The sequence below is a fragment of the Zingiber officinale genome, chromosome 7B, assembly GCF_018446385.1.
Source record: "Zingiber officinale cultivar Zhangliang chromosome 7B, Zo_v1.1, whole genome shotgun sequence".
Taxonomy (NCBI): Eukaryota; Viridiplantae; Streptophyta; class Magnoliopsida; order Zingiberales; family Zingiberaceae; genus Zingiber; species Zingiber officinale.
In genome coordinates this window covers 10,479,564-10,492,199 of record NC_055999.1, presented here as the reverse complement: position 1 = coordinate 10,492,199, position 12,636 = coordinate 10,479,564, and the positions used below count along the sequence as shown (strand labels likewise).

The 12,636-nt window shown below is 41.8% G+C and overlaps 1 protein-coding gene across 1 annotated transcript; it reads left to right on the top strand.

The window, feature by feature from the left end:
- Positions 1-8,079: 8,079 nt before the first annotated feature.
- Positions 8,080-10,211, top strand: LOC122004158 (flocculation protein FLO11-like). The gene is made up of 3 exons (XM_042559085.1): positions 8,080-8,235; positions 8,918-9,571; positions 9,639-10,211. Exons 1-3 carry the CDS (start codon positions 8,080-8,082, stop codon positions 10,209-10,211), a joined length of 1,383 nt encoding a protein of 460 aa, XP_042415019.1.
- The last annotated feature ends 2,425 nt before the right edge of the window (positions 10,212-12,636 follow it).

Below are 12,636 nucleotides of genomic sequence, written 5' to 3'. Positions count from 1 at the left end.
AAAAAGGCTTCTCCACCTACAGTAAAGGAGATTCTGCTAGTAGAGCTTTTCATCACCCTGGATTAACAACCTCCTTGGTTGTAACTAGGTTAAATTATGTTTCTGTTTCTTTTTCTGTCTCCTTAATTTAGTTGTTATTTTATTGCTGATTTAAATTCTGAGTTGAAATCTGAGGAGGGCATAGTTTTTATTTTTATTTTCAGCAATTCACCGCCCTCTTGCCGGCCTCCGCTGCACCTACAATTGGTATCAGAGTCTGATCGTCTCAGAAGGACTAACCGCCAACTGAAGCACTACGATCAAGACGATGGCCGGAGCGAACATTTATCCCCCGAAGTTCGACGGAGACTTCGCCACATGGAAGCGCAAAATGGAGGTATTTTTTAAAACAGATTTTGATATTCTTATTACAATGAAATATGATTTTGCAGTTCCGAAAGATAAGGAGGAAAATACCTGGACGAAAAAGGAGCAAGCAGATTTCGTCGCCAACGGAAAGGCTGAGTTCCACCTACTCAGCATTCTACCGGCGCAGGAGGTAAATCAGATCGGAAGCTACGATTCAGCGAAAGATCTCTGGGAAAAATTCCTGGAGCTTCACGAAGGTACTTCCGAAGCGAAGCTAGCGAAGCTAGCGAAGCGCGACATCCTCCGGAACCAGTTAACGAACCTCCGGATGAACCAAGGCGAGAAGGTAGCGTAACTCCAAGCGAGAATCAAGGAGCTGATAACGCAACTAACAAACCTTGGAGAAGAGGAAACCAACCGGGATTCTATCCGATACGCGCTCAATGCCTTCCCGAGAACTCCAGAGTGGGCCTCCTTAGTAGATGCGTACTACATCTCTAAGGACCTCGAGGTAAGTACGTTAGAACAATTATTTTCGACTTTTAAACTTCACGAATCTCGAGTTTCAGAGCCAAATGGAGTAGAGAAGACCGGTCAGGACATAGCTCTAAAGGCAAAAGTAAACGGTTCTGACTCCGAAGCCTCAGTCGACGAATCCAAAGCGACACTACTGGTAAGACGCTTCAATAAGTTTTTCAGTACTAATAAATTTAAATCGCAGAGGCATCATCGAAAGAAGAGGATGGTTCGCTGCTATAACTGCAATGAAGAGGGGCACATCAAAGATGACTGCCCAAAGCTAAAGAGAAAGGAGAGAAAGGGAAAAGTCAAAATACAAGAAGCCAGAACCCTCCAAACACAAGAACCTAAAGGCCACGTGGGATGATTCGTCATCCTCCGAATCGGAAGTCGAAGAATTCTCGGGACTAGCACTGATGCCCAACCATCAGCTAGAAGAAACGTCCAGCTCAGAGATGAGCATCGACGAAGGGGGAGGAACGTCAGAAGAAAGCTGTAGTGAAGGGGGAGCGTCACCAGATCAGGTAAGTAAGGTACGCAATCTGACCCCGAATCAATCTTTTAGATTTATTAAAGCTCTTCCTAGAGAATTAGATAAATTAGAAAAAGAAAATGAAAATGTAAATTCAGAAAATGATAAATTAAAATTAGAAATTGAAAAATTGAAATCTGCTGCATGCTTAAATCAATTTCCAAATTCAAAATTAAGAATTTATGGTAAATTAAATTGGTATATAAGGAAGCATCAAGGTCAACTTAGGAAAATACCAAGAAACTATGTATCCCCTAAGTTTTTGACTAATCCTATTGGAAGGAACCTTTATTGGGTTCCAAAATCTGTGCTGAATTAATTTTTAATTAAAAAGCTTAAAGAGAGAAAAATTAAACATTGAAATTCTTTATGAAAGCTTTGTCTAAGGAAGTGGTTGTTGCTCCAATAACCAAGAAGGCCTAGTGCCTCGCCACGACCTGGAAGCTAAAATATTAAAAGCAAATGTTTAATTAACTTTCTGAAAAAGCATTAAACATGAATTAAATAATGCTTTGAAAGTTTATCAGATATTCGTTAAAATAAACAAAAAATTCCTTAGATTTTTTTTTTTAAAAAAAATTCTAACTTAATTTTTTGCGTTAGAAATTTTCTTTTGGAAAACTTCATTTGACTTAGACTATTTTTTTTTGGAACATTTAAAAATTTACTTAGGATTTTTTTAACTTAGAATTTTTTTTGAAAAATTCAATTTAACTTCGAAATTTATTCAAAAATTCATTTTTACTTAGAAATTTTTTTTTTTCAAAACTTCATTCTTACTTAAAAATTTTTTCTTACTTACGACCCCATTTTTGCTATGATCAAAGGGGGAGAGTAAGGTACAAGCTTAGGGGGAGTTAGATAAATTTAAAATTTCTTTTATTATTTTTATAAATGTTTAGGGGGAGTTAGATAAAATTAAGATTTCCTTTGTTTTTATAAAAAGTGTTGCAATTTTACTAATTGCAAAAATTAAGTTTAACTTGTTAGTTTAGTAATTTTTCTTTAAAATTACTTTTTATGTCTATTTGTTACCCTAACTTGAACTTGGGTTGATGCACATCAAAAAGGGGGAGATTGTTGGACCCCGTAGTAGTTTTGATATGATCAACCAAGTTGGTTAGGTCCTGCTGTGTTTGATCCCTGTGTCTGAGTGTGCAGGAGCTTAGGAACACAGGAAGTCGAGCGGAAGACGCAGCTAGCGAGAAGGACGGCACGGGAAGGGAGCCGATGGGCTCGGTGCGTCCGAAGGACGAGAGAGCTGCGGAAGAGTACTCCGGTGGGCGTGAAGAGCGTGCGCGGCGTTCGAGGGACGTTAAGCTGGGACAGAAGGTTGCTCGAGGAGAAGGCCGGGAATTGGGTTCGGGTGAGCCCTATCCCGGTTGGCCGCAATCACCCAAAAGAACGGAGCATCGGAAGCTGAAGAAACCAAGCTGAAAAATGGAACTGCCAGCTTGGAGGCGCCTCCATCATGAAGGTGCATTCAACCCTGTTGAAGGCGCCTTCAACAGGTCAGATTTGACCGTTTGTGTTGCGGATAAAGTTTTATCCGCTGACCGAGCTTGAGGCGCCTTGAACCTTGTTGGAGGCGCCTTGGACCCTCGGGATAGACTTTCCAGGAGCTATATAAAGGCCCCTAGAGCTAGGAATTCAACAACAACTCAAGCATCCAACTTGTAATCAATTCCTAGCAACTAAGTGAGCGTTCTAAGTGTAAAAAGGCTTCTCCGCCTACAGTAAAGGAGATTCTGCTAGTAGAGCTTTTCATCGCCCTGGATTAACAACCTCCTTGGTTGTAACCAGGTTTAATTCTGTTTCTGTTTCTTTCTCTGTCTCCTTAATTTAGTTGTTATTTTATTGCTGATTTAAATTCTGAGTTGAAATCCGAGGAGGGTATAGTTTTTATTTTTGTTTTCAGCAATTCACCCCCTCTTGTCGGCCTCCGCTGCACCTACAATCCCGGCCGGCGTTGGCCTATATTTTCCTAAGCCCGATATCCCAGTCGATATTTACATTGTTTAATTCTGCTATCTCTTTTCTTTCCTCTTTTCTCCGGGGACCTACTAAACCTAACCTATATCACTAGCCTTCCTTCCAAGTCTAGTCGAAGGAGGCGTAGCCGACTGACTAGACCTAAGTCTATTTTTTGTTTCTTTGCCTATTTTTTGTCATGTACTTGACATGGTCTTTGTAGTCGCCTCATGACTTTTTCTGCAATAGTCCTTGTGACTTTTGGTATAGCAATCCCGTGAACCTAAGTATAGTGATCCCGTGAGTCCCTCAACCCTTTAAATAGGGCTGTGATCCTTCCTTTCTTCTTCACTCACTTCAGTTCTTCTCCTTTTTGCTTGCCTTCTATTACCAAGAGTATGGCTTTAGGCCTCTCTCTCTGGGAGCAACCTCTGTCGGCGAAGATAGGATTTATGAATGAAGCTGCTCAAACTCCAGACCCCACTAACTCTCAAGCATGAGAGTTAGAGGAATTTCTGTCGGTCACCCAATTTCAAACAAGGTCAGGAACGACCTTAAAGAATGAAGTTTGTCGGGATCAGGAGCGTAAGACCCAGAGTGGAAAGGCTTGATGACCCGACATGCTATTAGTGATCAGCTAATGTTGCCATCGCAGCCCAGGTTGCTTCGGTTTCAGGCTAAGGTGGGTGTTCTGGAATCATAGCTCAAATGACTCAGGTGGGAGGTGGACTTTTTAGTCACATGTTGGAGAGGGTATGAACAAGTTTGTGCTTTCTTGTTCATGAGACCACTCTGCTTCATAGTTTCCTTTGTCCAGGTAAAATATGTCCACTTCTTCAACCCGGGCAAGCTTCCTTCGTGCCTTGGTAAAATCTATCCTTAGTGGGGTTTAAGTTTACTAAGGAGTATGAGAGCACATGTTTATAACTTTTGTTGACCTTTCGAGGTCTAATGTTCTGAGAGGAAAATGTAATGTTATGATCTGATCATGTTCTAAGTGTAAAATCGAACAATCTTTTGTATCGAACTGGGTGACCTTCTTGAATCCTTCTGGTTCATAAGAATAGACGTGATGACCCGACCAATATTGACTTGTATATCATCAACGTTGTTATCTCGACCAATATTAGCCTGTCTACTATAGTTACATTAATTGTCACGCCCTAGAGGAGTCCCTGCTAGAGGAAATTCCTGCAGCATCTCCCTTGTACGGGTGACAATCTGAATCATTTCTACATGCACAATATACCTCAGCCACTGGTGGTTAGAATATATGCACAACCATGCAGTTTATATGCAGCTTACTCGGCTGATACAATAAAAATACAACCACGCAGTTATATGTAAAACTAACAACCCACTCGGCTGTACCATAACCAAACACATCGGAAATACAATGGACACACATACAAACTAAAAACGAAGACTGCTAGCCGGCTAGACTTACACCACACAACAAAACAACACTCCATGAACAAAGCCGGATCACAAAGCCGGATCACAAAGCTAAATACACAAATTCATATATCAAAATACAAATAAACAAAAGCGGAGACAGGTCTTCTGATGTGACGTGGGGACCGGCAGGTAGGATACTCCAAGCGACTCCATAAACAACCTAGTACCTGAAAGAGATAGTGTCCACCGGGGTGAGTTCAACAACTCAGCAGATACCTAGTTGACATGTATAGTAAACTATAACAAATAGTAATAACTATGGAGTACAGTCTCCTGGACAAAAGCCAGAAGATGCACAATAGAAAAGGTTGAAGAGAACTGTACTCACCAGGGTTTCCTATGAGAATAGTCAGGTCGTAAGACCGAGAGTATCATAAATCCTATATGCATGTCAAACATATGCATCCATCCAAATGCAGCATATAAGTGCAGCAAACACAATTAGTAAATGCATAAATGCGTATGATGCCAATGTCATGGTCACCCCTGACGCCAGTCAGCCATCTCACACACGATGGTGAGACCGAGTGGGTAGGGCTGTGACAACCGTGCACTCTATCGTCACTACTCCTGATGAGTGACCGAGTGGACGGGATGCTGTCGGAGTACACCTATCCTCCTACCCCAAATCATAAGTTGGGGAGCACAATGCTCTCATCTCCCGGTACACGATAACGGGGAGGAATCTCTGCCGGCTACCACGCTGCATCGCACTACCCATGAGTGGACCAACGGAACCTAACAAAGTCAAACCATCTGCCGGCTACCACGCTGCTACACTAAACCAACGCAGCCTAACAGAGCAGAACTGTCTGTCGGCTACCACACTGAGTCACCGGACCAGCGGAGCCTAACAGCAGAACTGCCACACACCTGCCTGATATACCACTAACCCATGAGTGGTGGTGTGTGCAGATCTATAGAACTGGTGATGTGCTCAATAATAATGGAGTCGACTATCGCACAGCATGCAATCATGCAAGATGGTGCATGTCACTAAGCATGGAAATATCCTAAACCTATCCATAGATATAAAATGTGTACCCTAGCATCAATGGATCAATCTAAAGCTCTAAGGTACATAGGTTAGATAAGGTATCAAAAACCTAGATCCTGAACATAATAAACACATGGTTATGTCACTACCCTTTTAAGCATGTATAATCAGGTAGGTACTAACATGAAGTGCATAATAGGTAAACAAAACAAGCATGTAACATGTATCGGGTAGTGACCAACCGAAGCAAAGACGAACATAATCATTACTAAAGGTTATAACCTACTAAACATATCAACATGACATTATCAAAGATAAGTCAAGGTATCCGCCTCCAATAGGAAGGTCCAATCCAGTCCAAATCCAACGTCGAGATGCCCGTCTCGTATCAAAGTCCTGTGTCACCAATATACATACATTTTTATTTAGCTACAACACAGATGCATAGCCAAATAAAAATCCTTAAGGCTAAATTAGGGTAAGACCCTAATAAATCTAACCATATAGTAATCCAATTTATCCATAATTCAATACATATACCTAGGTTAACATTAGTTATTAACATATCCATCAATCATCGACAGCATGATCAAATACCCTATACCTTACCTTAACTCCAAGTCACTGCTGTTGATCCACAAACAAAAAGGTTGCTTCCGAATCAAGAGTTGCCGCTGAAAAACAAATAGACGAAGCTGCAGTGACTAGTGAATCTATCAACACACAGAATCCTATCTGAAATCAACATCCAAATTTCCACCATCCCATAACATACCTTATTCTAAGTTCACACTGATCACCTCCTCTCTACCCATAACCAATGTAGCCACTCCAAGATCACCGTATAGCAACAAGATGCTCTCCAAGATCACAGCTAAGGCAGAGGAAAGATTTGCCAGAGCTAGGGTAGAGGGTGTCGGAGGAGAATCGGCAATTAGGGCTTGGTGGTGGCTGTTGGCGTCGAAAGTGGGGAGTCGGCTGAGGCTAGGGTAGAGGAAGCCTCGGCGGCGCACAGGGCAGAAACAAGGCAACAATCACTCCAGATCAGAGGCATGAGGAAGGGAAGCTTCGGTCGACACACAGGGACCCGACCTAGGGTTCGGATGCTCGATTTCCGACGGCTCCAGGTGTCCGCGAGGAGAGGGAAGGAGGCTCGGTCGCAGATGCTAGGGCAGATGAGAGGCGGCACCCGGCTATCAGTGGCGTCGGAGATCGGAGCGGTGTCGGCTGTGGGAACTCTACGGTGAGGGGCGACGACTTGGTGAGGGAACCCTTGGTGATCGTCAGCGTCGAGTCCAATGGTCGCTGATTCGCGCGATGGGGAAAAAAACCGAGAGCAGAAATCGGGCGAAGAAACAAGAGTTCGCGTGAGGGAGAAGCTTGGCAGATGGGTTTAATCGCGAGGAGTGCGGCGGTTTTGCGGCGCCGGTTGGGGAAGAGCGGTTAGGCAAAGAAGAAAGGATAAAGGGAATCGGCGTCGGCGGAAGAACTCGGGCACGCGGAGGAAAGGGAGGAAAGAAAATAAAGAATAGAAAGTAAAATAAAAGGAAAAAGGAATTAAGAAAAAAAACATTCCCTCGCTTAAATGGGTAGCCTAAACAGGCTTTCCCCGGGCCCAAATTTTATCCCCGTAAACTCGTCCATACGATCTCCGAAAAATTCCCAGAAAATTTTCAAAAATTTCAAAAAATTTCCCTATGCTGTCTCGCCTATTTTCGGTATTTTACATTAATTCAAACATTGCTTCCCATATGATTAACTATTATTATTTCATATTTTCCCTTTTTGGCCCGGGATTTATCAAACCAGCCCGTCCTTTTTTATTACACGTAGTAAACCACGCCTTTTCAGAATTTCCTTGATTATGATTGGTTCTTCAACGGTAAGAGAATGTTGGAGGCTCGTGACAAGGCGCCACCAACCCCTACACGATTCGATTTGTTGCATCCATCATAAATGTCCATTTATGGTTATATTACATGTGTCTTCTCTCTCTCTATCGTAACACCAGCGTTTGCACCTTTCTGTAATCAACGGTGTCTGTTGATAAAAGGCATTCTGATCTAACGGTGGCCATACGTTCGTTCAACCCTAAACCCTTCATCTTCTTATCGACTTTGTTCTTTTTTCCTTACCTTGGCGTTTCTTCTTTACTGTCATCTTTGATCAATCCTCTTACTCACCGTCTTCCAACGATTATCTTTCTTAGCTCCCAGTAAGTAATCTGTCGTTCCGATAACCCTTACTTCTATCTATGGCTGAAGAGATGATTGCTCCTTGGTATACTCAAATTTTATCCTCTTTTGACAAGGATGTTCAGTTTTCCATTCGTCTGCAGTATGAGATTCCTATAGAATATGACATCATAATTCCTAACCCAGATGAACATCCTTCCGCCCTCCAACTAACTGTGTAACCTTCTTTAGGGATCAGTTGATAGAGGGTTTAAGGTTTCCCATTCCTCCTTTTTTTGATCAATGTAAGTCAATATTTCGACATTCCTCTTCAACAACTAGTGCCTAATGCCTTTCGTTATTTGTGCGGCATATACATGTTGTTCGTACACTTGATATTCCTCCTACTTCTCAAAATATTTTCATATTTTCTTATCCAAAAGTAGCAGAACCAGGTGTTTTTCTTTTTCAATCTCGGACTAAGGGTCCTGTTTGATGATATGCCCTCTTCTCTTAAAGCTTGGAAATCTCGCTTCATTTTTGTAAATTTTCCGTGGCCTATTCCTTAGTCTCATGCTTGGAGATCCTCTCTACCTCCTTTACCTGATGTCAAGGAATTTCATCTTCACCCTTCTTTTCCTCTTTATTGTGAAAAGTTGCTCTGTCGTCGTCTTTCTATCACTAGATGGCTAAGGAGCGATCTTCTATATTTGTTTGGTTTGAGCCCGGTCAAATGCAGGATACGCGGCTCCTTAGGTAAAGTTCTGTTTCCTCTTTCATCAATTTTTACTAACTAAAATATTTTCTTCCCTTTGCACAGTGGCTGATTTCTATGTTGTTTTGATTGATGAAGAGTTACGTCTTGAAGAAGCTGCCCTTCATGCTAAAGAATAAGATCGTCTTACTGCACTTAATCAGCCTTCGTCAATTGAAGTTCCAGCTCCTCCAACTGAAGCTTCCAGCTCTCAAGTGCTTCCCGAAGTTTGTGAGGGTCCGTTTGCAGAAACTACTACTGTCTCTTTGCCAATTGCTTCTTCATCAGTGGTTGCTGCTGCTACAGCAGCCACTTCCCTTCCCGTTATCGAGCTTACATCCCCTGTAAGCTCAGAAAGATCCCTTACTAAAATTGCCCCTGGTAAATGTACGGGACGCAAACTCACTAGAGCTCCCCCCTCAAAAAGGAGACTCACTCTTTCTACTGAGGAATCACCCTCAGATGATTTTGCTTCTGCTGCTCCTTCTCCTAATGAGCCTACTTTGACTGATTTATATCCTTCCCTTCTTTTTTCTTCCTCTCCTTCTTCCAGCAGTACTGCCCCTGGTCGTGCCTCTTTTACTTTCCCTTTATCTATTCCAGAATCTGGGTTTTTGCCTTATTCCTTTTCTTCTTACTTGATTTTTGCTCCCCCTTCTATCCCAACCTCTTCCTTTTCCACTAGTTCTTCTACCATTCCTGTCCTCCCGATATTACTGGGAGGTTCTTTTGCTACTGCTCGAGAGGAAATTCACACTCTCTTTGGAGAGCTTCCCCCTTCCAAGACAATCGACCAATTCTCGCATGAGGAAACCAAGGTATGTTTGCTATTATTTATTTATTATTTATCTGTGACTATTTTATAACCTATTCTTATGTTTGTAGCGGTGGATGGCCAATATGGGTTTAGCTCGTCTAGCGCATAACTTATATTCTGAGAATGAGAAGCTGAAGCAACAAGTTGCTGAGCTATCTTCTACCACGCTTTCAAATGAATCCAAAAAACAGTATGAAGCTCAAGTTGAGAGCCTTCAGACTCAATTTAAATCGGCTACAGATCTTAACACCGAGTTATCTTCCAAATTAGAGAAGCAGATTGCTGAGACTAACAAGTTGAAGTCTGACTATGAGTCTGCATTAGCTGATAAACTAAAGACTCTACGTCTGAAAGATGATGAAATAACTTCCTTAAACACTTCCTTGAATACGGCTAAGACAGAGGCCTCCACCAAAGATGCTGAGTTGAAGTCTTCCCAATCGGCTCTGGTGGTTTACAAAAATGGTGAAGACGATCACTTCAAGGAGCGGGCTACTACCTTGATCAATTCTACTGACTTCAACAGGCCGATCGTAAAATCTATTTTGGCCACCTATACAGTTGGAGCTGAAGGAGCAGTAAAGCAATTGCGAGATGAAAACTTCTTGTCTCGTGATCCTCCTCCTAACTTCTTGAACTGACGCAAGCTCCTGGATGGCAGGCCTGCTGATTTGCTTCCTTAGTTATCTCTAGAGTAATCTTTTCGTTAGAGTCTGGATCATTGTAAAGTTAACTAGAACTTGTCATGACAATTTGGCTTGTTTGTGTAAGGTTAAACTTATCCTTCCACCACTAAATTTGCTTCTTTTCACTCATGGTGGTTATTCATCTTATCCAAGCATGTTGAATGTCACTCGGTTTGCTACTATAAAGCCATAATCAATACATTATAATATCATCCATCTCGATCAATCTGTCATAACCGCTCGATTTATACTTATGCTTACAAATATCGTCCGATACTTTGTATTTAACCAAGTCCTGTCCGATATAATATGGTACGTTATAACATAATATTTTCAATATCATTTGGTTTATTATAGCTGGTCGATTTACCATTAAGCTCGCACATATCGACCGGTGCTTTATACTTAACTCGTTTTCACCCAATTCGGTATAACTATCCGACTATAAAGTCGTGATCAATATATTATAATATCGTCCATTTTGACCGGTCTGTCATAACCGCTCGATTTATACTTATGCATACAAATATTGTCCGGTACTTTGTACTTAACTAAATCCCATCCGGTCCAGTATGACCATCCGGGTTTGTTGTTTTAATCAAATAGATAATTTGAAGTTATCCTACAACCTCGTACCCGACCGATTTTCTTCACACCTCTTTGATTCTTTAAGAATCAAGCGCATAGAGAGAGAAAAACTTAGTCACATTTTCTGAGGAAGATCTCCAAACTTAATACCTTTTTTGTGGGATTCATCCTTCTTTTTGAATTCGATTCCATCCTTCGATGATATTACCTCTTTATGGCGGTTATGATTTCGGGTATTCTTCCTTATTGGATTCATACTCTTTCTTTTCATACCCACTTTTATACTTAAGTTCTACTCGAACTGTTATTGATCTTATTATTTTATATATCCTTATGCTTTCGGGTTTCTCCTTTTTCTAGTTCTTCTTCCTCCCCCGTTTAAGGGTTTTTGGGTATAAGGCCATGAAAGAGAGAGAGAAGAAGGTTTAAAATGCTATCTTCTTCTTTCTGGCTATCCCTTCCTCTTACTTTATTTGCTTCCCTTCTGCTATTCCGCCATGGCCACTCCTTCCACAGCGTGGTTTCTTTCATGCGCTTCTAGCCTTACCGAACCAGAGGAGTTGGAGTTACAAGTAAACTATGGTTTTCCTTCCTATATAGTTCGCCCTACCCCTCAGGATAGTCCGCATCTTCCTCCTTTATGACGTATATTGATTTTCTGGGCTCAAGCCTTACAAGATTTCCGATTCCCCCTTCATCCCTTTTTCGCTGATGTTAGTCTTTATTTTGATATTCCTCTTAATCAGTTTATTCCTCAGTCTTTTTCTATCCTTGTGGGTTTTGTTGGGGTGTCTAAACTACTAGATTTCCCCTTATCCCCTCATCTCTTTCACTAGTTCTTCATTCCTCGCCAAGTGGACATTGATGTTTTTAAATTTCAGTCTCGCCCTAAGGCCCTTTTGTTTAGCAAGATTCCTCCTTAGGAGGAATGACATCATAAATTTTTCTTTATACGTCTCCCTTCTTTTGTTTCTTTTCCTATCGCTTGGATACACAATCTCCCCCCCCCCTCCCCCCAACTCCTAATACTGATAACCTCCTCGTTGATCCCTCTGTCTCTGTTGCTTTATCCAAGCTAAAGGGGGCTAAATTCAGCTTATCGTCCTTGATTATGGAGGGTTTGATGTTTCCCTTTGGGATAAGTAGCATCGACACTCCCTTGGATGTCTCCTTTGGTATGTCTAAACATTCTAAGCTATGTTTATCAATTATTTCCTAATTATTTTCTATAATGATGGCCAATTCTTGTGTTTCTGCTGATGCTCTCCTACTCGCTTTCATGTACAAGAATACAACCATGACCAAGTCTTTTTTGAATAAACTTGGAGAGCAATTACTGCAAGATCGTCGAGTCAATCCTACTGCTTCTACTTTGGGTTTGTTATCTGAAGAAGAACAAGCGGCAGAAGCTATTGCTTCTATGGAAGAGGAAGAGGAATAACCTTTTGTTACCATACTCAAGAAACCCAAGTTGACTGAGGATGTTCCCTTTCGTGACACTTTTGGTACCTTTGTGCAGACCCCTATTGCTCCTTTACCTATTTCTTTTGAGAGAGGTAAGGCGCCAATGCTCCCTACCCACATTATTTCCAATCTTTCTCTTAGAATGATAAGACCAGGTCTACTCATTTCTTCCTCTTCTTCTATCGTTTCAGCTACTTCTGCTCCTCAGATGGCTACTACTACTTCGGCCTCCTCTCTACCTCTTACCCTGGCCTTGCCTCCTCTGGCTCCTGGACCCCGAGCTAAAAGAACGCCTTGTAGGAGATCTTCTTCGAGTCCAGGACCATCA

Excerpts from the sequence above, each read along its gene's own strand:
- LOC122004158 (XM_042559085.1), top strand. The coding sequence starts at position 8,080 with ATGGCTGAAGAGATGATTGCTCCTTGGTATACTCAAATTTTATCCTCT. Across the intron at positions 8,236-8,917 it reads CTTCCGCCCTCCAACTAACT|CCTTCGTCAATTGAAGTTCC; the intron begins GTGTAACCTTCT and ends GCACTTAATCAG. Across the intron at positions 9,572-9,638 it reads TCTCGCATGAGGAAACCAAG|CGGTGGATGGCCAATATGGG; the intron begins GTATGTTTGCTA and ends TTATGTTTGTAG.